The 25,109-nt window shown below is 62.5% G+C and overlaps 3 protein-coding genes across 9 annotated transcripts; 1 reads left to right on the top strand and 2 right to left on the bottom strand.

Moving 5' to 3' along the window:
• Positions 1-1,004: 1,004 nt before the first annotated feature.
• On the bottom strand, positions 1,005-12,116 carry NKPD1 (NTPase KAP family P-loop domain containing 1). Of its 2 annotated transcripts, none has more exons than XM_025424680.3 (5): positions 11,369-12,116; positions 7,856-7,981; positions 6,556-6,999; positions 4,625-4,756; positions 1,005-3,110 (listed from the first exon to the last, which is right to left on the bottom strand). In XM_025424680.3, the coding sequence occupies exons 2-5, from the start codon at positions 7,953-7,955 to the stop codon at positions 1,288-1,290; spliced, it is 2,499 nt and encodes an 832-aa protein (XP_025280465.2). In that variant the 5' UTR covers positions 7,956-7,981; positions 11,369-12,116; the 3' UTR covers positions 1,005-1,287. The 2 variants fall into 2 exon arrangements, with proteins under 2 accessions (XP_025280465.2, XP_035568384.2); XM_035712491.2 differs by lacking the exon at positions 11,369-12,116 and adding an exon at positions 8,713-9,131.
• Positions 9,309-25,033, top strand: BLOC1S3 (biogenesis of lysosomal organelles complex 1 subunit 3). 3 transcript variants are annotated; one of them, XM_025424673.3, is made up of 4 exons: positions 9,309-9,445; positions 15,191-15,555; positions 22,235-22,495; positions 22,955-25,033. In XM_025424673.3, exon 4 carries the CDS (start codon positions 22,964-22,966, stop codon positions 23,561-23,563), a length of 600 nt encoding a protein of 199 aa, XP_025280458.1. In that variant the 5' UTR covers positions 9,309-9,445; positions 15,191-15,555; positions 22,235-22,495; positions 22,955-22,963; the 3' UTR covers positions 23,564-25,033. The 3 variants fall into 3 exon arrangements, with proteins under 3 accessions (XP_025280458.1, XP_048965262.1, XP_025280457.1); XM_049109305.1 differs by having other exon boundaries at positions 22,235-22,504; XM_025424672.3 differs by lacking the exon at positions 9,309-9,445 and having other exon boundaries at positions 15,146-15,555; positions 22,235-22,504.
• TRAPPC6A (trafficking protein particle complex subunit 6A) lies at positions 11,030-22,068 on the bottom strand. Of its 4 annotated transcripts, none has more exons than XM_025424676.3 (6): positions 21,824-22,035; positions 13,490-13,557; positions 13,138-13,255; positions 12,411-12,494; positions 12,130-12,223; positions 11,030-11,368 (listed from the first exon to the last, which is right to left on the bottom strand). In XM_025424676.3, exons 1-6 carry the CDS (start codon positions 22,004-22,006, stop codon positions 11,337-11,339), a joined length of 579 nt encoding a protein of 192 aa, XP_025280461.2. In that variant the 5' UTR covers positions 22,007-22,035; the 3' UTR covers positions 11,030-11,336. The 4 variants fall into 4 exon arrangements, with proteins under 4 accessions (XP_025280461.2, XP_025280459.1, XP_025280462.2 ...); XM_025424674.3 differs by having other exon boundaries at positions 13,138-13,321; positions 21,824-21,984; XM_025424677.3 differs by lacking the exon at positions 12,130-12,223 and having other exon boundaries at positions 13,138-13,321; positions 21,824-22,068.
• Positions 25,034-25,109: the final 76 nt, after the last annotated feature.

Below are 25,109 nucleotides of genomic sequence, written 5' to 3'. Positions count from 1 at the left end.
CTTAGCCATGTGGCTGAGCTAGCATCTCCAGCACGTCACAGGCCGGCACTCTGCCCCATGTCCACTTTGAAGCAATCATTGGCCAGTGGAGTTGGGGTGCTGTGCCCCAACCTTGGGGCTAAGGAGTGTGAGGTCAGTACCCCTACCAGGCCACAGGGCCTTCCCAGAGCTCTTGGCTCCCTCTGGGTGTCCCATCAGCCCTAGGGCCTTGGCTTAGAAGTTACACCCTTGAGCTCTTGTCACACAGGATAGGTTAAGTGTTGACATCTCCCCATCTGGACTGGACCAGGCACAACACAGGCCGCAGTGGTGGCTACTTGACCAATGAGAACTCAGAAGGTGCCCAGAGTTGTGACACGTGCCCACCTAGGTCTGTCATACTGGTGGAAGGGGAAACTGGAGAGCAATGTGTTTAAGAAGCACACACACACACACACACACACACACACACACGGTGGCCTGACTGACTCCAATTCTGTATGTCCTGCGGGTGCCGCATCTCTGCTCCCCAACCTCCCAGGTCTCATCAAGGGCTCACCAGTTTCCCCTGGAGTGACCTGTAGGTACGCCCTAGACAGTTACGGTTCCAGAGAGGCAGCACTGCCCGCCCCAGCTGGCAAAGGTACCAGCCAGCCAGCCATAATGAATTAATTACACCGGGGCAGAGCCACCCCTCGAGTGGAGCAACCTGCTGAGGTCACTGGGGACACCGCCCTTGGAAATGCCAGCTCCTGCCCTGCCTGCATTGGGGGGTGGGGACATGGACCTGGATCCCCTGAGGCCTAGGTGCTCTCTGCGGCCTGAGTCAGCCTGGCACATCCGTCCTCCTACTTCAGTGGCCTCACCCACCACCCCCGCAACCCCTCCTGCCACCACGGATGCCAGCAAGGAGGCTGTCAGCTGAAGCTGCCCAAGGCTCCCTGGGGGTGGCGAGGCTTGGCAGGATAGGGTAGGCCTAGTTCCCAGGGCTTGCTGAGCCAGGGAGACCAGGACATGAAGACCGATGGGGGCTTTCACATCTCCGTTTATTGCACTTGAACCCGGGGCTCTAAACTGGTCCTCTGGTGCCAGCTCTGACATTGGCACTGTACGCTGCTACTGCCAACGGCCCTCTCTGGCTCACGGATTCACCTGCGGTGTGTGGCCACCACAGGCCTCATTGTGGACGTGGACCCTGGGCCTTGGGCTCAGTCCAACCCCTTACACCTTGTCTGGGCGGAGGGAGGAGCCTTGCCTCCTGCTGCTCCGGGTACTCATTCAAGGCCCACCTGGGCGGTAAGGGTTCTCTCAGGCCAGGGGTCTCGGCTTGCCCCCCTGCGCCCAGTCCCGGGGCTGGTGGGCTTCGCTGGCGTGCCCACGGACATGCTCGGCACCCTGACCTGACCGGACCGTCCCGGGGGCATGGCCGGCTCCGTTTGTGGCGTGGGGGGGGTCGTGGGCCGGGGACTTGGGCGGGCTGGGCGGCTTGAGCGCGCTGACCGCGCGGATGAGGCCCATGCGGCGGCGGATGGAGTGGTCCAGGTTGACGGTGCAGCGCAGCAGGCTCTGCGCCTCGGCCACCGTGAAGGGGAAGTCGGAGCCCAGGAAGCGCTCGAAAAGCTCCGGGTCGCCGTCCAAGTCCAGCACGTTCTGCAACGCCTTGGTCATGGAGTGCAGCTCGCGGCTGTTGTCGCAAAACACGTCCCAGAGGCGCGCGCGGGCCTCGGGCGCGCCCCCCGCCTGCTGTCGGTCCTCCAGGCACTGCAGCACCCAGCTGAGGCGGCACGGCCACTGGTTGGCGAGCACGACCCAGGCCACGGCCTGGCGCGGCGTGGGGCCCGCGCAGTCCCCGTCCTGCTGCTGCAGCAGGCGCACGGTGATGGGCACGGTGTTGACGATGCGCCGCATGGACACCACGTTGTCGGGCACGTACTCATAGAGGCAGTCACGCTCGTCGTGCAGGCAGAGGAGCGCCTCCTGGATGCGGCGCGCCGCTTCGGCGTCTATGCGGCTCTGCGCGCGCTCGGTGCCCACCCGCGTCTCCACCGCCAGGAGCTGCGCGTCCTCGCCGCCGCCGCCGCCGCCGCCGCCGCTACTGCCACTGCCCGGCCGCAGCTTGCGCGTCATCTCGCGGTAGAGCAGGTCGTCGCGGCTCAGCACGGCGTCCTGCAGGAACTGCAGCTTGGTGCGGCGGCCCATGATGGGCACGGAGAAGGGCAGCGTGACGGTGCGGTTGAGGAAGAGGTAGCCGTTGTCGGCCGTGCCCTTCATGGAGCCGGCGCTCTCGAGGCACGCGGCCAGGATGCTGGGGTCCACCACCAGGATGAAGATGAAGGGCGCGTGGCTGTCGGACAGCAGCGTGTTGATGGCATTGAGCACGCCCACCACGCGCTCCGGGTAGCACGTGTCCAGCCCGGTGACCTCGAGCACGACGCGCAGCCGGCGCCGCTGGTAGATCTCCAGGAAGCACAGGAAGTCGGTGAGCAGCTCCACCTCCTTCTTCACCTCGCACATGAAGCCCAGCTGGCTGCCGAACTTCTCGCGCGACACCAGCCGCTCGATCTTCTTGCGCTGGCTCACGAACAGGTGCTTGCCCACCGAGTACACGGCCATGAGCAGCCCCGAGCCCGACAGCGTGGTGGCCGCGCCGCCGAACACCCGCAGCAGGCTGCCGCTGGCCGCGCCGTGGCCCGGCGCGCGGGCGCCCACCGACAGGTACAGCAGCCCCACGCCCAGGCCGAGCGCCGCCAGCAGCGCCAGCAGCGCCAGGCACACGCGGCGCCGGCAGTGCCACTCGCGCTGGCAGAAGCCCGGCGTCGTGGCCGGCTTGTTGCCCAGCACCGAGTACACGCTGAAGGGCAGCGCGCCGTACTGGTGGCGGATGCCCTCGCACAGCGTGGTCACCAGGCCGGCCCACAGCTTGTCCGTGCCCGCGTACTGCCAGGCGCTGAAGCGGATGAAGAGGAACTTGACGTTCTTGCGCCGCAGGTGCACCTCGGTGATGACCGGCTGCAGGAACACCAGGTACCACAGCAGCCGCGGGAAGCCCCAGCCGCTCACCGGCCGCGGCTGCCACTGCACGCGCCGCAGCTCCTCGGCCTCGCGCTGCGCCGCCTCCTGCTGCATCAGCGCTGCGTGGGGGGGGGGGGGGGGGTTGTGAGCGGCGGGGGCGGGGCCGCAGGGCGGGGGCGGGGCCCAGAGCCGGACCGAGGGGCTGAATGAAGCAGGTGCGGAAGCGCAGGCCTGGAGCCCGCCTTGGACTGGAAGAGGCCTGAGTGCGAGGCCGGGGTGGGGCGGGGGGGGGCAGAAGCAGAGCTCCCGAGGGAAGGCGCCAAGGAACAGAAGATTGCATGCGAGGGCCGGAGGAAGCGAAACGCAGGGCAGCAGAGTACAGCCTTCGTCTGATTCTCCTGGTTTAATGCTCCTCCTCCTCCTCCAGGAAGCCCTCCCTGATCCCCAGGCTGGGTCCTGTGCCTCCTGGGCTCACCTCACCCCACCACTACCCACTAGTTGAGTCGTCACTCTTTGGGGACAAGTCCATCTCCTGCTCTGGCCTGTGAGGCCAGGAAGGGCAGGGCACCAGTCGTCTTGGTCATCCTGTGTCTCCTGGGCACCAAGGGAGGGCTGGGGGAATGTCTGAAGGATGGATCACGAGGGGTGGGGGCAGGGTCCCTCTGCTATTGAGGTCAGTGAATGAATGAATGGGAATGTGCCAGCATAGCACAGACTAGGAGCTCCAGAATGCTGTTTCCTTTTTCCTTATAACCGGATGTTTTCTCCTCCCAGGACCCTGTTTATTGCTTTATGGCAACACAGGGGCAGATGCAGGCCTGTTTAGCAGGTGCTCGCCAGGGCTGGGCTCACCCAGGTGAGTCACCTCCAGCCCCTCTGGCCACAGTTAGGGCTGGGGTCTGAGCAGGGTCTAAACCCAGTTCAAGCTGCTGTGGATCCTGGCCACGTTTCAGCCCATGGGATCGGGTAACCTCTACCTGTTCAGGGGTCTTGTGGGTGCCAGGCCCTGGGTCAGTGCTGAGAAGCGATGGGTCTGGGGGGCACAGGAGGGACTTTGCAGGAGCCAGTGAGGAACCTGGGCTTTCTCCCTAGAGTGCTGGGAAGCCATGGAAGGCTTTTCAACGGGAACAACAGGGCTAGACCTGTACCTTTTTTATTTTTAAAATTTATTTATTTATTTATTTATTTATTTATTTATTTATTTGAGAGAGAGAGAGCAGGGCAGGGGGCGAGTGGAGGAGCAGAGGGAGAAGGAGAGAGAATCCCAAGCACACTCTCTGCTGAGCTCAGAGCCCAGTGCAGGGCTGCATCCCATGACCCCAAGATCATGACCTGAGCTGAAATCAAGAGTTGGACACTTAACTGGCTGAACCACCCAGGCACCCCACTAGAGTTGCATCTTAAAAAGATTCCTTGGAGTGGATCTGGAAGGGGAGGGGATGAGACTGTTGGCCAGGAGGCCAGAGAGGAAATGGGCAAGGACCCAGGGGCAGAGGCTGTGGGCATCAGGGGGGACCTGGTTAATGCTGACTTATAGGCATCTGGCCTCAGGAGCAAGGGGGTCTTGGGGGAGCCTGAGGCTGGACCAGAGGCTCGTTTTCCCTGCTCCCCACCCCAGAACACAGAGCCTCACCAGTGATCTTGTCCAGCATCATGTGCAGGCGGCAGCCAAAGGGGGCATAGAAACCCACGGTCACCGGGACGGGCACATGGCAGAGGGTCTTGGCCAGGCAGCTGCAGTAGACATCATCTTCTGTCAGGATATCTGGAGGCCGGGGTTAGGGAAGGGGAGGGGAAACTGAGTCAGTGAGGCTGGCCAAGCACCACCCTCCTCCCCATCTGCCCTCCAGAGAGCCCACCCTCAGCTCCTCCCTCAGCTCAGCATCCTACTCCCCAACTCTCCAAGATGACTCAGGTCAGACCCGCAGATGGAGATTTCTGGAGCAGTAGGCAACCCCCTTCCCCGATGTGCCCCTCTGAGCACCACAGAAAGAGTTGACCCCAGATCCACCAGGGAAAGGCGCAGAGGCTAGACTCCCCACCGAACCCCAGCACAGAGGCCCAAGGGATTGACAGGCCCTAGGTCACTAGGCTCAGCCACCAGCTCATAGTGTCCCCAGAAAAATCCTATGAACCTTTCTAGGGACTCGCCCTCAGATGCCTAAGACACCTCTTTACATGTTCCTGAAGTTTCTCGTGTCAGTTCCTGCCAGCTCTGCTAGCCTGGCTGCAGCATGGAAGGGCCCTGACGATCAGAGGCTCCTCCTGGCTTCCTGTCCATCCCATACCCTGACCTCTGTCCCCCTCCAGGACCCCATGCCCACAGCCTCTCACCCTGCCCCAAGCCCAGGCAGACCCAGGTCTTGGTCCCAGCCCCGCCACCTTTTCTGCATGACCATTGAGAGGCTCAGTATCCCCCTCTGAAGAGGGGGTGCAGAGACACCAGGGTAGCATGAATGCCAAGGGGGTGAGGCAGGGGTGGGCCCTGGGTCGATGCCATGGTCTGGAACAGCCCTTTAGGGAGCAGATTCAAGTTCAATTGCTGGCACCATGCACAAGAATCACAGTGTCACTCGGCTGAGGGCGTCCCGCCCCCCGGACCCCCACTGAGTGCTACTTCTTGGACTGGAGCTGGGGCACCAGAAGGGTGGGGGTCAGCTGCCCAGCCACAAGCCACCCCCCATCTGGCCCTCCCCGCACGCTAACCTCCTCCTCACTGTCCCTGGAACAGGCCACTTCACAGTTTGCTTTTGCTGATCCTGCTGCCACTTACGCAAGAGACCTGCCCCCCCCCCACCCATCTTCACTCAGATGTTGCCCTAGTGGCACCTCACCTGATGACCTTCATCGATGCTCCTTCGCCTCCTCTGCCTTGTTTTTGCCCAATGTGATTATCACGGGGTGACACACTTCAACTTGCCTTACTTATCTGGTTCCTGTACCCACCTTCCTCCCACCGCCTGTAGACCGTGAGCTTTGTGAGGACAACAGTCTCTGCCCTCCTCCCCTGCAGCCCCCACCCTCCGCTCCTCTGCTGGGCACCCACCGCAGGCATCCCATACCTAGTCGGAGGGTGGGTGGATGGATGGGTGAAGGGATCCCTCCCCTTGCCGCCTGTTCTCTCCAGCCCCCAGGCCACTCCCTACCTTTTGCTGCAGCAGCACAGCTGACCTGTCCCCCCACCCCCCCCACCCGGCACCAGAGCTGCCCAGCAAGCTGGTACCTGTCACCCCCTGCCCCACGTTCTCTCTGGCCCCGTGGGCTGGGCGCAGGGGTGGTGGGGAGGGCCAGGGAGAGAAAAAGCAGAGCAAGGCTGTCAGCAGAGGGAGACAGCCAGGGCCCAGACCCCCGGCTAGCCCAGGATGAGGCACCAGGGCCAGGCCTGGCCTGGAAGCTTGGATCCCGCCAGGTGAAGCAGAAGCAGCTGCCTGGGGGCCCAGGGTCAGGGACAGCCCCCTCCCAGGCAGGGACCAGGGGAGCGGGGAGGAGGGCAGGCCGAGGGGCCAGGGGCCCCCGAGGGAGGACGCAGCAGGGACAGAGCCCGCAGGAAGGCTGGGTGAGCACCGGAGCTGTAGGTGAAGGAGCCGCAGGCTGCGGGGACAGGCAGGGGGCGGGCGGCACTGGGCCTGCCGGGCTCCAGGAGGGCGCGGGCTGCGGAGGCCAGGCCTGGGCCGCTGCTGGCCATGGCGGGAGCCGCGGTGGGTGAGATGGTGGGCTCGGGGGGCGGCTCGGGGGCGGCGGCCGGTTGCATGGGGACAGCAGCCGTTGCAGGTGGCCCCTTCCGGGCCCCTGGGACGGAGCAGAGTCGCTGCCGCAGGGGGTTGGGAGGTGGGGGCTGGGGCTGCTGCTGCTGCTGCTGCAAGATGGGGGGCTGGGGGCCCCGGCGGCAGCCGCTGACACCCCCCCGGTGGCTGTGGTAGGCCCGCTGCCAGCACACCTGTGGGGGCAGCCGACAGGGCCCGTGGGCTTGAAGGGCCGCTGGGTCATGGCACCACTGGTAACAGCACCCTGGAAGGAAGGAAGTGGGGGCGACTGGGCCTGGGTCCCTGACCCCTGGGGGGCATTGGCAGGAACCACCAGGTCGAGTCTTCAAGTGGAGGCTGGGGCTGGTCCCTCCGCGGAGGCCCAGGAGAGGTCAGAGAAAGTGAAGAGGGGGTGTGGGCAGAGCGGGTGGGGGCAGTCTCTGTGCTCTTCCATCCGGGGGAAGGAGAAGAGGTACAGAGGCCCCGGCTTGAGTTGGCGGAGGGGCTAGAGTGGGGACAGTGCCTTTTGGAGTCCCTGGGGCTGGTGGGGGGCAGAGAGGAACCCGCCTGGTTGGTCCAGAGGAACCTGGAGTGTTGAGAGGTGACCACGGAGAGGGGACGGGGCGAGGACTAAGAAGGGGGTGGGCAAGGGGAAGGCTGGGCCCCGTGGGAAGTAACTGTTCCCATCCCTGGCCCCACAGCAGGAGCACCTGTGGCCACCAACCCCCTGGAAGCTGTCCCCCCTTCATGCACACTCAGTGGCGGGGGGGTGGGGGGAGCGTGCTCTCCCACCACACTGATCCCTCCCCGCCCCTGGGCTGGGCGTAGGTCAGGGGTGTTGTCTTCACAGGCCTGGTGATTTGGGGTGGGGGGAGTTCTACCCATGCTGGGGGGAGGGATAGGCCGGGTGGTCCCCTCCCCTGCTGACATCCCCATCTTGGGCTCCCCAGGACCTGTGCCCGCCCCCCCCACGACCCCTTTATGTAGAAGCCTCTGTGGGGATGCCCAGTAACTCCTCCCCCCTGGGGCCTGAGGTTCTCCTGCTCAACCGTCCGACACTCAGCAGCCCCCCACTCCCAGATCACGCTCCCTGCTAGGACCCCCCCAAACCGAACCCCTACCTTTTTGGTGCCCCAACTCCGGATCCAAGAAGTAGCGCTCAGCGGGGGTCTGGAGGGGCAGGGCGCCCCTGGCGAAGCGGACGGTGTAGTGTTTGTGCATGGTGGCGGCGGCGGGAGGCGGGGGGCCTGCTCCAGGGGAGGCGGAGGGGGGCTCAGTGCCGGCTCCCTTGGGTGCCAGTGGGAAGAGGCCCCCCCGGGATGCGACTTGGGGCAGGCGAGAGACCCCCATCCCTGATGTTGGGGTTCTGGGTCACCAGGTGGGGTGGAGGTGCTCTTCAGAGGAGGAGTGGTCAGGTGGGGGGGAAGGACAGCTAGATGGGGGAGGACGGAGAGTGGTTGGGCGGGGAACGCTAGGGGCTAATTTGGGGTGCGTGAGATTTCCAAAGTTGGTGATTGGGTGTTTGGGAGCCCCTGGGAATTCCCAAGAAGCCAGGACAATGGGGGTGCCGGGCAGACGTGGGCTGGGGAGACATGGTAGCCCCAGGGGGTGCTGAGAAACTGTAGGGGACCACGGCATGTTGGGAGGCGCGGCTGGCGCTGTGTGAAGGGACAGGTCACCAGCGCGGAGAGAGCTGGGAGCCCCGGGCCACCGCCACCCGAGGGACAACTGAGACATCTAGGGCCTGAAGGAGGGCGAGGGTGGGGAGGGGAATTCTGGGGGAGCACATTCAGTCAGGCTGGTCCAATTTGGGAAGAGGCTCAGCAACTCGGGGCGAGACGGGGTGCACAGGTCTAAAATGTGGGGAGCCGAAAGCCAGAAGGGAAGGAAGGATGCGTGTGTGGGGAGGCAGGTGGGGCCCAGGGGCAGAGGGAAGGGGGTTGTCGCGGCTCAGTGGGGTGGGGGCCCCCGGACCTACCTGTGGCGGCCTCGGGCCGGCTCCCTGCCCTGCCGAGCTGCTGCGCTCGGGCCAAGGAGACAGGCCCCAGCTGGGTGCCAGCCGCCCGACCGGTTTGCCCGCCCTGTCCCCGCCCCTTCCCCAGAGCGCCGCCCGCCCTGCCCGGGGCTGCTCTCTGCTCTCGAGGACTGGGGGCTCCCCCCACCCGCGCCCGGGGTGTGGTACCCCACATAAGGGCGGGAGGGGGCAGGCCACGGTGCCCGCCGGGGGCTCCACCTGCCGCGGGCTCTGCAGACCCTGCCTGGCCCGTCCGTGGGACCCGGCGAGGAAGCCGGCGCAGGGATTGAGTCCAGGGCCGGGAGGAGACGCAATCCTGGGCTCAGATGCCAGTTCCCCCAGGGCCCAGCTGTGTGACCTTGGACAGGTGACTTCACCTCTCTGAGCCTCGGCTTCCTCATTGCTGAGGAGGCCCCGGACGACCAACGTCGCGTGGTTGCAGGAGGCCACCGGGCAGAGCGGGACACTGACGACAGCAGCCGGCCCCACAGCGCGCGCTCTTCCCGCCGTTAACCCCCTTCCTCACCACACCCTAGCGGGGCTGCCGTGACGCCCGCGTCAGCCGAGGAAACCGAGGCCCAGAGACATGAGGTTCCTTGCCCCGGGTCTCACGGAAGCAGAGTGGGGCCCCTGAAAGCAGCGGGCTGTGCCGCAGGCTCGCTGGTGGGTGCGAGGCTCCTTGTGGACATTCTGAGAGGTGAGAGCAGGGCCAGGGCTCAGGAAGAGTGGGGAGCACGGGGGGGGGGGGTCTCTGCTGTCCAGGCCCGTGTCCCTTCAGCTGCGGGCGCCACAGGGCTGACAGGCACTGCCCGGGGAGATGGGTGACCTGGTGGGGCTGGGGGAGGCGACCACGAACAGCGCCCGGGGCAAGAGAGAAGGAACCCATCTGGTCCTGGGCGACACCCCTCCAGGGGTCCCACCTGGGTGACCAGACACTGCCCCCTGTAGCCAGAGCCAGGCCTCCTTCCATCCGTGGGGGCCAGTCGTGTCTCTCCCCCCAGGCCTTCAAGCTGCTTTTCCTGGGAAGGCTTCCTCCCTGTCCTCTACTAGCTGGGGACTCTACCCACCACCCCCACCCCACAGCCGTCCAGCCAACAGGGGGGCAGGGCTAGTATGTCTGAGAGGGGGGCAAGGGTGCGGGGGAACCTCCAGGATGTGCCCAGGAGCTTCTTGAGGGCAGGTGGGGCCAATCCTCTGCCATCCCTGCCCACCTGCACACACAGATTGGTTGAATAACCAATTCTTTCTGGGAAACATCTGCCAGGCTCTGTGCGGGGCAGAGCCAGCTCCCAGCAGAAGGATCCAGAAGGATCCAGAAGGACCCAAGATGTGTGTCGGAACATAAGTGACCACCACAAGGCAGGAAGCAGCTGTCTAGGGGTGCTCCCGGGCTGCGGGCGCAGACAGTGCATAACTGCTCTGAGGGGGTGGTGGCCAGGTGGCTGCAGGAGGCCGAAGAGGGGGCGGCAGCCTGGGAGTGGGGCACAGGGCGGGGCAGCCTGGGCAGGGAACGGTATGTGCAAAGGCCAGCAAATGCGGAGCGCAGCTTTCTGGGCTGGGGATGGGCAAGCCGATGCAAGGGCCACATGGGGTGTCTTCACAGGACTCTAGAGCCAGAGGGGCCTCCACCCACTGATCTTTCTGCTCTTGTTTGGGTCTCACCCCAGCCTCAGTTCACAGTTCTGAAGCGGGGGTACTTACCCACAGCAGGCAGCAGGGCCTGGGCAGAGTCCAGGTGTGTGGGACCCTCAGGTGCCATGAATGTAAGGGGGGCAGGGAGGCCGCAGCGCCCAGGGCCAGGTCCGCTGGCCTGTTGTTCTGGGTATGACCTCCATCTGCCGGCTACCTCGAGTGTGTGTGTTGGGGGCCGAATGAGGGTGTCTGGTCCGTTTCCCCCTCTCTGCCCATCCAAGGTCCTGGCAGCTCCAGGCCTGCCCCTGCCCACTCTAGGTGGCCCCCACTCTGCTCCCCAGGGAGAGGTCCATTGTGCATGCCCCACTGGGTGGAAGACAGCCCCAGACTTGTTGACGCTGGCAGGGTTGCCAGTGCTGGCCCCTCTGCTCCCCCCCACACCCCAGACCAGGTGTGCAGGGCAGGAGGCGGCAGGCCCTGGGGCTCCGGGCTGGGCCGTGATGGAAGGGGCCTGTAAGGGCAGGGAGTGAGGGATGGGGAGCTACACAGGGGGCTCTGCTCCCCACCCAGGACCTGTGACAGGCATTGCTTCACAGATGCTCCCTCCCCCTCAGCGCGCAGAGTGACCCCCTCCTCCTTCCACTTTAAATCTGGCTCCACATACAGAACCTTTATTGGGCATCTGCCACGCAAGGTGAGGAGTCTGATGCGGGGATCCCTTCACACTGGCCCCAACTTGGGCCACCTCATTCCCAGGACACCCCCACCTCCCTGTGACACCCACTTGTTGAACACGTGATGCCCTGGAGTGGTTGGACCCTCGCCCCCCTCCCCTGCTTGTTTATCACCCACTACCAGCCCTCTGGCCACCCACTACCAGCCCTCTGGCAGCGCTCCAAGGTTCCTGGGCCAGCGGTGGCTGTGAGGCTCAGCCGGGGGTGGGGGCCTGGGGCTCCTCAGGTTTTCTGAATCACCACCTGGAACTTACCTGGAAGAGAAGGGCTGGCTTTAGCTTGAGGCTGGGGGATCTGAGGGCCGAGGCAGAAAGCACCTGAACAGCTCAGAGATGCTCAGAGACACTCATCCCTGCCCTGTACCAGTGGCCTGGCTGGCCTGGGGCGGGACCAAGGGGTGGTCCAAGGGGGTGCTGCTCCCCGCCCACCTGGCCTGCATCCTAGAGGTATGTGGGTGACTAGGAGCATGAAGGTCAAGCATGCAGGCTGCTGAGGAGAGGCCTAGCCCGGGCTTCTGTGGCATGTGTTTCTCGGGTCCTGCCCACCTGGCCTCAGGTCCCCACCATGAGGAGGCCTGGGGCACCAGCAGAGGGAAGAGCACTGGGGTGGGGGGCAGCAGAGGGAAGGCTAGCCCCAGGGGGGCATGCAGGCTGCAATCCATAGGCCCTGGCTGCCCTTTAGGGCCCCCCATTAGAGCATCAAGCAGGTTGACTACTATTATGTCCACCCGGAATCATGTTCACCACCACTAGACCAGCTCCCCGTCCCATCCATGGTTCTCTGCTCCCAGCTGGCACAACTTGGGGAAGCAGGCTTGGGGGACAGCACAGGTCCAGGGGCATAGCCAGGTTGCCCCAGCCACGTAGCCTGGGCACGGGACTTAAGCTCTCTGGGCCTCAAACTCCCCATCTGCCAGTGGGGTCCCGCAGGTCCCAAAGCCTCAGCAGCAGGGACAGGAGAGCTCCAGAGACCCACCACACAAGGGACGGGAAGGGCCCCCTCCCCCATGACTCACAGGTGGGCAAGGATGCCACGGAGGCGGTGACCAGGCTCTTGATGCCCAGGGTGCTGAGGGCACCTCGCAGGAGGCCGCAGGTGAAGGCCAGGAACTAGGGATGGGTGGGGGGGCACACGTCACCCAGGGAAGTGGGGAGGCCAGCACCCAGAACAGGGGCCATGCTGGGCTTTGGGCTCCACAGTGGGGGCGAGTCCCCCCCCCCGGGTCCTGGGCTAGCCCCCCAGCTCGGGGCGGGGGCTGAGGACACAGGGGGAGGTCCAGTCCAAGCCCCTCCATACCTTGGGGGCTTCCTCTAGATACTGCAGACCCGCAGCCATCCGGATGAGGAGGGGGAAGCTGTTGTCCTGCAGGACGTAGGTCCCCTGGGAACAGAGAAGAGCCTGGGGTAGGGGGGTGCTGGGGTGGCATCTGTGCACTTGTGGTGGGGGAGGGAAGGCTGGGAGCCGTTGCCCCCTTCCCGCTGGGCTGAGGCCTGGAAAGACCTTAAAACCCCTGTCATCATGGCCCCATCCTTCAGGGCTACAGAAGGGCTCAGGGGCTTCCCAGCCCAGGCCAGGGGTCCCCCACGGGGCATGTTGGCCCTGCCCCCCTAGCTGCGTGGCTTCTGGAGTAAACAGTGGAGCAGCCCACCAGGGCCTGGCGCAGAGTGGGCACCGAACCGGAGCTCCGGCCAGCTGTCAGGCCCAGGAGAGATGCTGCTAACCATGGAGAGCCTACTGCCTACCCTGAGGCCCCATCTCAGGAGGCTTGTGGAAATTCTAGAAATAGCTGTGACACCCTGCCCACCCCCCACCCCTCCGCCCCAGTTGCAGCCTCCTGGCCTCCCTTGGAGAATTGGGCAGAGGCCGGAGAGGGGCCTGTTGCCAGTGGTGAAACCTGCCTCCCGCCTATCAGCTTGGGCAACCTCCCTCTGGAAGGGCTCCCCTCCGGCCTCCCTTTCCTCTTGGTTTCCGCCTCTGCCTGGAGTCGGGATTCGGGATTCGGGCCCTGGGCGGCGCTACACACCTGGTGATTGGTGCGGAGGCTGTCCATCTGCTTCTGGAACACGGCAACCCACAAGTCTTTGCAGAGGAACTTGAGGACGTCCAGCTCCTCTCTGAAGGCCAGCGTCTCCTGGGGCAGCCTGGGGGGCGGGGGTGGTGGCAGTGACAGGCGCTTGGGCCAGGCTGATGCTGTGGGGCCAGGAGGGCTGGGATGGGGAGCCGAGGGTGAGGAAGAGGGAGGAAGCCAGGCTGGGTTCCTCTACGGAGCAACACAACCCTCCCCGTCCAGGCACGCCCAGGAAGGGACCGACCTCAGGTCCTGCCTGCCTGCAGCCAGCAGGGGCAGGGGAAAGGCAGGAAGCGCCAGCTCTCACCTCTCGCCCAGGGCCTGGCCCACACGGAAGCCCATGCCCTCCAGCACAGACAGGCTCATCTTCTGTCCCTAAAAGGTCAGGGAAGAGAGGCTCAGGGGCCCTCGGCCACCTCCACCTGAACCGCCTGGGTTAATAAGACCAGTGTGCCCATCCCTGCCAGCTCAGGGGTGAGGGGAGCCAGGAGGGACGGCCTTCGGGGACAGGTCCAGGCCTTCTGACTGGCAGGCTGGCTTTGTCCCCCGCCATACGATGCCTTCAACATGCCTCTGCGGATGCCACAGGCTCTTGAGACCAGCCCCCCTTGCTTCACGAGAGGTGGGGGTATGCCCCAGGCTCAGCTTTAGACCTGCTTGTCGGCTCTTTCCTGAGAACACCTATCACTCAGCTCGGGCATTTCCAATGTGCGTCCTTACAACACTCTGTGGGTAGGTAGCACTCTGATCACCCCAGGGACTCCTGGTGACTTGCCACAGGGCTCGTGTGGCAGCAGCAAGGGAGCCGCAGGGCGTGGGGCCCACCCTCCTGGCCTGGCCAACAGGAAGCTATAAAAATCAACTGTAATCATTATGCCTTGAAACATCAGCCAAGACCCCTGGGAAGGACACACGGGGGCTCAGGGTGGGAGATGCTCCCTCGGGTGCTCGGGGAAGGCAGTAGCAGCCAAGTGTGGCATTCCCGAGAGCAGGGGCAAGGTCCCGCAGTAGGAGGGGGCAGCAGGTGGGCTGTACTTGGCGTCTGTCCACGTGTCTGCACGTGCTGATGGCATGCCCCGAGGGGAGTCGGCTTGCACGGATTTCCTTGGGGTGGCCTGAGGACCCTGAGTGGTGGAGGCCCAGGCTGGGGACATCGGAAATACCAGGACAGTGTATGCAGGGAGGTGCCGCTCTCCTCAGAGAAAATGTGGCAGGGCCGAGGTGGGAGGCAGGTGCAGCGCCCTGGGAAGGGGCAGGGGTCACCGGCCGGAGCCCTTCCCACCCTTCCTCCGGCCACCACACTCCCTTGGGAGTAACTTCCCGTCTTCTCTCTGGGTCAGACAGGCCATCACCACGGCCTCCCCAATGCTGGGGAGGATTTCTCTGCCTAGACCCCCTCCAGGAGGATGTCCTGGCCTCCTCAGCAGGCTTCAACAGACGTTAGGGACCCAGCTGTCCACCCCCCACCCTCTGCCCCACCCCTGGGACAGCTTCCATCGTCCAGAAGAGGGGCCTCTGGGCTCACTCACTGTTCCCTGCCCCGCCCCCCAGGTTAGGTCCGAGATCCCAGGCCAGTCTGTGGAGTGGGGACCCAGGCTGACCCTCACAGCCAACACTGGCCTTGGCACACGGGAGGCCCTTAACTGAATAAAGCGGGCAGTCAGGATTCGAGCTTGCACGGTGTGCCAGGTGCTTTGTACAAACCTCTTGTTTAATTTTAACAACCCTGTAAGGTAGGTTCTGGAAGCTGGCACTTGGAAGAGCGAGGTAACAGGCACCCGCAGCCACAGGGCGTCTTTCTGACCTGGGTGGATCTAGTTCCCAAGCCTAAGCGGCCAGGGTGGGTGGGTGGGAGGCCAGACCGACACCTATGGCTGTCCGGGCCTCAGTGGGGTGGCCAGGGCTGTGGCCCACCTCGGGGGACAGGGAGGGGGATGTGCCTGGGAGTAGGGAGGCCCGAGTAGAGGTCACCCAGGCCCCTGAGCAAGTTGGCCCTCTTCTTTGCCAGGCCGCCGGGCTCCTAGGCCCTTGCCCGCATTCCCGTGCTCCTCCTGCAGGACCCGGACCCGGTGACAACACAACTTCCTGCGGGCCAACACTGGCCAGCTCTTTGGACCCCCATCAGCACGTCTCTGCTTTCCTCAGGCCCGACCTCTGGTGACCAAGGTGTGTACAGATGGGCTCCGGTGTGACACCAGTGCAGGGGACACAGCCCAGAGGCTGAGCAACCCCACTGGGGGACCAGGCAGGAGCTGACTGCCCTGTGCCCCCAGCTACTCTCGGGTACAGAGAGGACCATGTTCGCAGCGCTGCCTCCCTCACCAGGGTCCTTATAAGGATGAAATGCAGGCCAAGCACTCCCCGCTGAGCTCAGTAAGTATTCCTGTCCCTGTCACGCACCGCCTGTCAACCTGGGTGACCAGCCCCTGGTGGAGGGAAAGCCCCAGGGAAGAGCAGCTCTGTTCCATGGGCTGACTTATCCCAGCACCGAGAATGGCCTCAGCTAGCCCTCTCTGCCGGGTGGTGGCCGGGTGGCCATCCTCCCAGAGGGCAGCACCTCAAAGAGGCAGGGCCGGGCTCTGCTGTGACCAAGCACATCTGTGTCCCTGGGGACTTCCCGAGGCACAAGGGGGGCTCTCTCATTCATTCCACAGACATGTCCTGGTGGCCTCGACAAGCCGGCCGTTGTGCCTGGTGGGGTGACAGGTGCCCAGGTGATGGGCAACCCCTATGCCAGGGGACCCGGGCAGCACAGAGCAGGGCAGAGCCAGTTCCCCCAGGAGGGGTCCCGGGGTGCTTCTCAGAGGAGGGCGGGGAAGCAGGAAGAGCTCTGGGGGGTGCAGCTCAGGCCACAAGGGTGGGGGAGGGTGGTGAGAGGTGGGGGAGGGGACTCCTGTAGACCAGACTGAGGGGGACACAGTGGGAGAGGGCATGACAGTCCCTGCCCCGAGGGAGCGGGGAGCCCACAGGAACTGATGCGGGCTCCAGCCCAGGTGGGGGCCCCACAGGGGGAAAGCAGGACTGTGAGAGCTCCTCTGGGGCCAAGTCTGAAGGAAGCAGAGTGAAGCCGGGAAGGGAGTGGGGTGGCACCCCAAGGCCTGGTCACAGCCGGATAGTGGCCCTGAGAGGGGACAGCCCAGGAGTCTGCAGGGTCCTCAGCCAAGCCGGGAGCTCCAAGATGGGGATGGAGGGGCGTCTGGAAAGGTGTCCCTTCAGTGAGCTTCAGACTGCCGGCGTTCAAGGCCTGGCTCCGCTGCTTACTGACCTTGGGCAAGCTATCCGGGCCTGTTTCATGTGTGAAAGGGGGCTGACAGCAGGCCCCACCTCATAGCAGTGGCATGATGGACACTGGGCAATGGGTCCTGCCCAGCTGCTGTCACCACCCACCCCACTGTACTCAACTAGGGGCCAGTGACATGGTGCTGAACTGGAAAGATTGGGGGGGGGGGGATATGGGGTGTAGGACCAACAGGAAAGGGCAGGGAGAGAGGCAGTGCAAGGGAGGGGTCAAGGATGAGCAAGTGAAGAGAGGGTGGAGGAGGAAGGGACCAGAAGCTTCCCCTGTTCCATCACCACCTGCCTCCCCCAGTCCCTGCAGAAGCTCTTCAGGGATTAGAGATTTATCATTCCTACAAAAGGCAGGGCGGGCCACTCATCCTCTGGGCCCATCCCAGGGCCAGGGCGCTTCTGGGTTCTTGGCCACCCTCACCCTCAACCTCAAATGAGTTTGCACAACAGCCCACGGAGAAGAAACAAGATCGTGCAGAAACAGAGGAGAACCCTGTCGAGAAGGCTCTCCTGGTGTCCCCCCAACAGCATGGGAGCCAGGAGGAAGGGGCAACTGGAGGGGAGCCCTGGGAAATGGAAAGTACGGTAGCACCAATAAACCTCTGTTAACAAGGGAGCCGACAGACAGACATAGCTGTCAAGGACAGACATTTCCTGTCAAGGAAAAGCCACGAGGTAGGAACAAATGGCAGGAAAGCTGTAAGACACACGGAAGGGACCCAGAAAGTCCAGCGTTCTAGGGCCAAGGACGTGCTGGAACAATGTGGAAGAAGAATCGAAGAGACGAAAAGAGAGGAGGGTGCTCAGCAACAGGAAGGTTCAAGTGTTTGAAAAGAGAAGGGCCACCGAGCCCCAAGGAAGATGACAGGAAAATAAGCAAACCGAGCCACCCCACAAGCCCGCATGTCCTGAGCCCTGGACTCCCAGAGAATATCCTGGACTAAAGCAGGGGAGCTGGTGGGAGGGGGGCCTGTGCCAGGCTCCTTCTCGTCTCTTCTGCAGCCCTGCCCCTCCGTGATCTGTGCAGGTTCTGGAGGGGGGCCCAGGGGCCAGCTGCCCAGGCTCCTCCCTTAAGAGGAGCATGGGGAGAGGGAACATTCTGGCTTCCCCCAGGTGCATGGCCCCAGAAGATCCAAGAGTGCGGAGAGTGAACGCATGAGTAAGAATGAGCAAGCGGGAAAAGCCAGCACGCCTCCCACCCTGTGGCCCAGGACTCACTGCCCACATCCACCCAGGCGGTCCTAGACACCCCCAGATCCTGCCTTCTCCCCGCCCCCCAATACTCCCAAAGGCCCCCCAGTCCTAATTCCCCCTGGGCTGAGCACCTGCCTGTGCTCTGGGCCCCTATAGCCACCAACCTCCCTCAGGTTGGTTCAGGCTCATTCACATGGCCTGGGAGACCTTTCTAAAAAGTAGAGCTGAAGCCCGTGCACCTCGTGTAAACCTTTATGGCTCCCACCACTAGCTCCCTGGCCTCAAGGGCACTGTGTCCCCTGCAGGGCTCTGTCCCCAGGGGGTCCACTCTGGCAGGGACCGGTCGGTGGGTTTCCCAGGCTCTGGCTGAGGGCCGGGGCTCCATCTGACAGCTGCTGCACCCACCCCAGGTGCCCGGGCTGGCACAGGTGCTCGCTGGGCTGGGCCGGGGTGGAGGAAGGTCTGTCTGGCCCAGCAGGGCTGCTCCTGGGCCCCCTGCCAGGGCTCACAGTAGTAGGTGACAGTAGGTGAGACCCACGCTTACTGGTGTGCAGAGGAATTAACTCCCTTGCCCCCAGGCTTTTCTTATCTTCAAAGCTGCTGTGGTGGAGAAACCACAGGCACCTCCTCCCTGGGTTTTTCCTGCTCTGGTAACAAAGGCCCTTTGACCTCGTGGCTCCTCGGGTTAGTCTTCCACTCCACCTGTAACCCTTCCAGAAGAATCCATTCAACAGCCACAGATAACCAATGTGCCAGGCAGGATACGGAAATCCCCCAAACTCCTGGGCCTCTGGGCATGTGTGCTCTGGGGACAGATGAACGAGCCACCCACTGTCCCTGGGCTCAAGGAAGGTGGTGGCTGGGGGGAGGGGCAGACCTGAAGCCACAGACAAGCCTTGGAGCCCGATGCCTGAGTCCTGATTTCCCCTGATTCTTGCCACCTGCAGCCCAGGGAAAGCCCCACCTCTGGTGCCTCAGCGCCTTCTCTGTAAAATGGGGTGATAGCGTCTACCTTACAAGGCTGTTCTGAGGACTAAATCCAACAGAATACTGTGCTGGGGACACGGTAAGTCCCCAGCAGGAGGCCCGCATCTGGTTCAGATGGGACACTTGTTGGGCCGAAGAGAAGGAACAGAATGAGGAAGAAGGAGGAGGGAAGAGTGGGAGTGGAAGAGACAGGATTGAGCAAATAGCAGTTCTCGCTCTCTTTCTTAAAAAAAAAATTATTTATTTGAGAGAGCAAGCAAAAGCGGGGTTGGGCAGAGGGAGATGGAGAAGCAGACTCCCCACTGAGTAGGGAGCCCAACATGGGGCTTGATCCCAGGACCCTGGGACCATGAACTGAGCCCAAGGCAGACACTTAACTGACTAAGCCACCGAGGCTCCCCAAACAGCAGTTCTCTTGATACAGCCCTGAAATGGGGCTCCCAGGTGGAAGGGCCGTGGGGGAACCGCTGCAGACCTTAGCCCCGGCTGTACCCGGGAAGCACTCAGGACCCCGGCACGGAATCCCAGTGGCACGGAATCCCAGTGGCAGCGGGGTCCCAGGCACGTTCGTGTGTTTTGAAAGCCCGAGGTGAGCACGGCTGAGTAACCCAGCATTTCTCACACTTGCTTGACCACAGAAACCCATTAAAATCCTCCCTGAGCGCGCCAGGGAAGGCTCACCGGGAAATGCGGGCCAGCGTTTACAGCGCAGGCTTTGGAGGCGGGAGGCCTAGTTATATTCCTGACTCTGCCACTTGAGAGCAAGCGCTCCTGTGCATCAAAGCCTCTGTTTCTCAGGTTCCAAAGCCTACAAAGCGGGGAGGATTGTGCTGACCTCTGTGGGTCGGTAGGAGGATCAAATGAAATCAGGAGTGTGAAGCCCATGGGCGGGCACAGGAAACATTCATTTGTGGTAGGGCGCTCCTATTATTACAAATCTCAGTCCCTCCACAGCAGGGGGACTGAGTCCACTTGAACAAACCCAGGCCAAGGACCTACTGTGTGGTGATCAGTGTAGACCTGGCCATGGAGTGCAGTCGGGGGTGGGGTGGCAGAGGGCGGACATGAATCAAAGGCTCATAGGAGCCTAGAATTCAGATGTATACTTGAGTGTGATAGGACTACCAAGGACAAATGGGAAGGGGCTGCAAGAATGTCACAAGGACACCTGACTTGAACTGGGGGCTTGGGGAAGGCTTCCCCAAGGAAGAGGCATTTGAGCCAAGGTCCAAAGGATTAATAGATGGGAATGCATTGAAGATACAACAGGTGAAATGAGCTGAGAGATGAGGGTACAGGGGCTGGTACAGGGGCAGAGAGGGGCCTGGACTGTAGGGCAGGGGTGAGGAGAGGTGACACCCATGATCAGAAAGAATGAGCAGGGCCTGGCTGGGGGCTGGTGTTGAGGGAGGAAAGGCTGATGTCAGGGACACCGGGGATTGTGGCTTGAAGCCAGGCTGGATGGGGTACGGAGACACTGCAACCCCCTCTCCAACACACAGGCCCACACTCCCCTTCCCATGCTTCATCTTTCTCATAGCATTTCCTTACCACACTATACTTGATTTATTTATTTTTTTTTTTATACTTGATTTATTTAGCTTCTTTGTGTCCCCTGATGACAACCTAAGCTCCAGGAGGGCCAGGAGTTTTTTTATTTTTTAAATTAATGAGAGACACACACACAGAGAGAGAGAGAGAGAGAGCGCAGCAGAGACACAGGCAGAGGAAGAAGCAGGCTCCATGCAGGGAGCCTGACGTGGGACTCGATCCTGGGTCTCCAGGATCACACCCTGGGCTGAAGGCAGCGCTAAACCGCTGGGCCATCAGGGCTGCCCAGGACCAGGAGTTTTATACAGTTCACTGAGGAACTCCCAGAGCCTGCCACCGAGCCTGACACTTGGTGGCTTTGAGATGAAGTTTGTGGAATGAATGAACTTGAAAGAAACTATGTTGAGATGAGAAGCAACATCCTCCTCCCCAGCTCCTAAACCAGAAAACTTAAGCCAGTAAAAAATCTTGCATATTGATGAGGATGATGATTGAAGTAATTAATAATAATGAAAAAAACTTGATCATGGCGCTCAGTCATCAAACACCTACCCTTTCTTCTTGGTAACAGATTTTACAAGAGCTTCCATGTTCTGGAGGTGGATTAGGTGCTTGACATCACACCAAGTGCTTTAAAGTTCGAGCTCATTTGTTCTTCCTAAGAACCAACTTCCAAAATGCCAAGCATGCTCCTACCTCAGGGCTTTGCACCTGCTGTGCCTTCTTCTGGGATGCCCCCCTCACTCCTCTTGCCTTCACCGCACGGCTAAATTCCTACAGTCTGTTCCTCAGAAGGGCTTTCCTCTACCGTCAACCACTCCATCCCTATTCTTTTCATGATTCTATGGAAGTTTTCTTTTCATTTTCTTAAGATTTTACTTATTTGAGAGAGAAAGAGAGAGAGCATGAGCAGGGGAAAGGGCACAGAGGCAGAGGGAGAAGCAGGCTCCCCACTAGCATAAAGCCCTACCTGGGGCTCCATCCCAGGACCCTGAGATCATGATCTGAGCCAAAGGCAGATGCTTAACCGATTGAGCTACCCAGGCACCCCTCTATGGAAGTTTTCTTGATCGGACTTCTCACTAGCTAGTGGCATATTCTTGTTTGTTTGACTCCCCTACTAAGTTTCCCAAGGACAGGGAAACAGTACCTGACTACAATAGGTGCCTAATAAGTGTCTATTGCATGAGTAAATGCCCCTCTCTGAGACTGAGGCGCTGTTATAATACCCACTTTACTAAGGAGGAAACTGAGGCACACAGGGGATTGAGTCACTGGCTCTCACACCTACATAGTGGAGCAGGCGTGGATCCAACCCGGGCAGTTAAGTCCTTGGTACACATCCAATGACAGTAATTACCATAATTACTACCTGCTGACTCTGTGCTAGGCCTTGAGCTAAGCTTTAGCCGGAGCTGCCTCGCTCACCTGTAGCAGGGACCCGCGAGGCCGGCCCTGCTGCGATGCCCACTTTGCAGAGCACGGAGCCAGCGCCCCGCGAGGGCAGGGGCGGGGTCGCGGCTCGACCCGAGCCGTCGACCCGCCCTCGGCGCTCCCCAGGGCCACGCCCCGGCGTTCCCGCCGCGGCCCGCGCCTCCTCCCCCCGGGTCCCGGCGCTCACCCCAGGCCCAGGGTCGGAGTGGTGCGCCCACAGCTCCGCCACCATCTCGGTGTGCAGAAACTCGAACAGCGCCGCGTCCGCCATGCGCCGGCCTCGCGCCCAACGACCGGCTAGCGCTCCGTGCTCCCGTTGGCCCGGCTGGGCAGGCCCCGCCTCCCGCACTTGGCGCGGGCCCGCCCCCATTGGTGTTTCACACTAAGCCCCGCCTCCCGGGCTCGCATGGTGCGCGCGTGAACCCGGGAGACCCAGGGGGAGGGCCTGTTTTCATTGGCCACACGTGACAGCGTCTCCGCCCTTCCCCTTCGCCTCCTCGCTGTTTCCGGGTTGTCGAGCCTTCCCATTGGCCGGATCACTGGTCACGGGAGACAAACCCCGTTTTTAAAAATTTCTATTCGTCCACTCTCCACGCAGCGCAATCCGGAAGCGCCAGCCCAGCCGCTTTCCTATTGGCCAGGCCTCCGCTCACGTGACTGCTCACGCCCCCGCCCTCCTCGCCCCTACACACAGCTGGTTTTGAGGACTAGCTTTCCCGGTAGGTAGCCGAGCGGCCCACGTGTGTGGCCGCCATGCCCGCCCAACGTGCGCCCCGATTGGTTGGGGCTGTCACCCTCCTCCCTCGGAAAAGACGGCGCGCTCCGGCTGCGTAGCGGATCCTGCAGGCTCCGGGCTTCGGTAAGCCAGGTACGGTCTCCGGCGACAGCGCTCCCCCGCGCCCGCGCTACTGCACCCTCCCCGGAGTCCAGCTGGGCTGTCACCCTCTCTGTGACCCTGGCACTGGCCCCTGGGCAGCTCAGGAGCCCGTGTACTTCCGGATCTGACAGAGGCTTGGAGGACGGAGGGGAGGGTGTGGCCTCTGCTAGGAGGCAAAATCGGAAGAGCTGGGTTTGGGATTCGGGGAGCGCGGGCCACGGGGCCTTCATCCACCCGGTCCTCAGTTTCCCCAAAGAGGGTGGGGTCCAGTGGCTTCCATTATCTCTGGCAGCAGGGCCGACGAGCCCGTTTACAGAAGAGGAAACTGAGGCCCAGGCGCGGGTAGCAGATGGCCGCAAATCGCTAAGCTAGTCAGTGCAGGGCTTGGGGATCCAGCACCCGCGCCTCTTAACCACCGCCGGGCGCCTCTCTTCTCCCCAGTTCGGCGGCATGGCGTCCCAGGGTCGTCGGCGGAGGCCGCCGCGGAGGCCCGAGACCGTGGTGCCGGGGGAGGCGGCCGAGACGGACTCGGAGCTCTCTGCGTCCTCGTCGGAGGAGGAGCTGTACCTGGGCCCCTCGGGCCCGACGCGCGGCCGCCCCACGGGGCTGCGGGTGGCCGGGGAGGCCGCGGAAACCGACTCGGACTCGGAGCCAGAGGCGACCGCCGCGCCGGGGGACCTGCCTCCGCTGGTGGTGCAGCGGGAAACGGCCGGGGAGGCCTGGGGCTCGGAGGAGGCCCCGGCGCCGGCCCCCGCGCGCTCGCTGCTGCAGCTCCGGCTGGCCGAGAGCCAGGCGCGGCTGGACCACGACGTGGCGGCCGCGGTGAGCGGCGTGTACCGCCGCGCGGGTCGCGATGTGGCCGCCCTGGCCGGGAGGCTTGCGGCCGCTCAGGCGGCGGGGTTGGCGGCGGCCCACAGCGTGCGCCTGGCGCGGGGGGACCTCTGCGCGCTGGCGGAGCGCCTGGACATCGTGGCCGGCTGCCGCCTGCTGCCCGACATCCGCGGCGTGCCGGGGACCGAACCCGAGCAAGACCCGGGACCGCGGGCCTAGCCGGCTCCCCCTCCCCGGCCGGCCTCTGCGACCCGGCCCTGTCCCGCTCCCCGCGCGTCTTGCTGTCACCCTCTGGACGAGCGTCACCTGCAGGGAAACGCAGTGTAGGGGGGCGTGGTGACGTCGCAAGCCCCGCCCTGTCTCCAGCATCTGGCTCCTCCCCCTGGCCCTGCCCTCCGCTCCCGGGTTTGGCTCCCGGCCCTGGTAGCCAGTAGCTCCCTCATCTTTCTCCATGCCGGGCTGTCGCGTTGCTTCACGTTTCCTTGCGCTCTGCCTTTCTTGAGTTGGGTTTCTGCTCACAAGGGCTGGTTTGCTTCTTCCCATAGGCGCCTCGGAATCTGGCCCAGATTCCATGGCATCTTCCTTCACTCCCCTGGCTCTGCCTTTGGTCCTAGCCCCACTTCTGGAACTTCGTCCCCATAGGCTGGGCCCTGGTTCCATCTCCTGGTCCTTGCTCTGCTGTCTCCCAGCTTCCAATCCTTGGGGCTTAGCTCCAGCCCCTGGGGTTGATCTCATTTCCTGAGTCCAGCTATACCCTTAGGATTAGTTTTGCTTCTTTTGCCTTCCCCATTCTGCTTGGACTACCTACCTCATCCTGAGCTTCACAGACCCCCTCCCCCCACCTGCCCATGGTTTCCTTCATCAGGCCCAAGATCTCCCCCTTCCCCCACCCACCCGGCCCAAGGGGGTCTTCCCAATTTGCCAGGCTGAAGATGGCATCTCCTCCAGAACTTCTGGACCAAGTGGTCATGTCCTCCCCACCTTCCAAACCAAGGTGGCTTTTGTGTCCAAGCTCTAGATATAACATGGGTCTTCTCCTGACTGTCCAGGCTGACAAGGGTACTCTTCGGGCACTTAGGGCCTAATGCAGTCTTGCCCTGGTACTTTAGGTGCATTGTGACACCGATTTGCAGATAATAAAACACCACACACTTGGTGTTTTATTCCCTGTGTTGGCCCCTGGAGGCTACAGGGACCTGGGTTTCTGGCTTGGCTCAGGGCCTGGGCTTAGCCAACTCTGCTCTCTCTCCTGCCCCCAGCCCTGGCCCCTCAGTCCCGTTCACATTTATCCACTTCCCCCACTTTATAATCCCAACCTGAAGCTGAGATCCGAGCCCCCTGGGATAGAGAAGTGAAGAAGAGTGCGCTGTACCCATCTCATTAAGACTCAGAACATTTACTGCTATGAGATAGGTTCGTTGATGATTTATTTCTCTGAGAATGGGAGTCCCAAGAGATCTTTCATGCCCGGCCTATTGAAGGTGAAGCTGTCGCCGGGCAATTGGGATCCTTTGTTTTTTGCCCTTGTTCTGCATTTACTTACATATTGTTAATTCACATAGTTACTGAGCACCTGTTCAGCGCCTGTCCTGTGCTGGACATTGAGGCTACAACATCCAGCCCAGGCCCTCACGTTGCTCCCAGCCCACTGGGGGAGACAGACATTAATAAAATTTTCTCCTAAATAAATGGATAGTTTTAATAATTTCAATTTATATATTAGCTGTAGTTTTTCTGACACTGTAATTAGGGCCGTGAAGAGTAC

The sequence above is a fragment of the Canis lupus genome, chromosome 1 (genome assembly GCF_003254725.2).
Source record: "Canis lupus dingo isolate Sandy chromosome 1, ASM325472v2, whole genome shotgun sequence".
Taxonomy (NCBI): Eukaryota; Metazoa; Chordata; class Mammalia; order Carnivora; family Canidae; genus Canis; species Canis lupus.
Note: the sequence above shows the minus strand (reverse complement) of the source record. Positions and strands in the feature narration are given on the sequence as shown.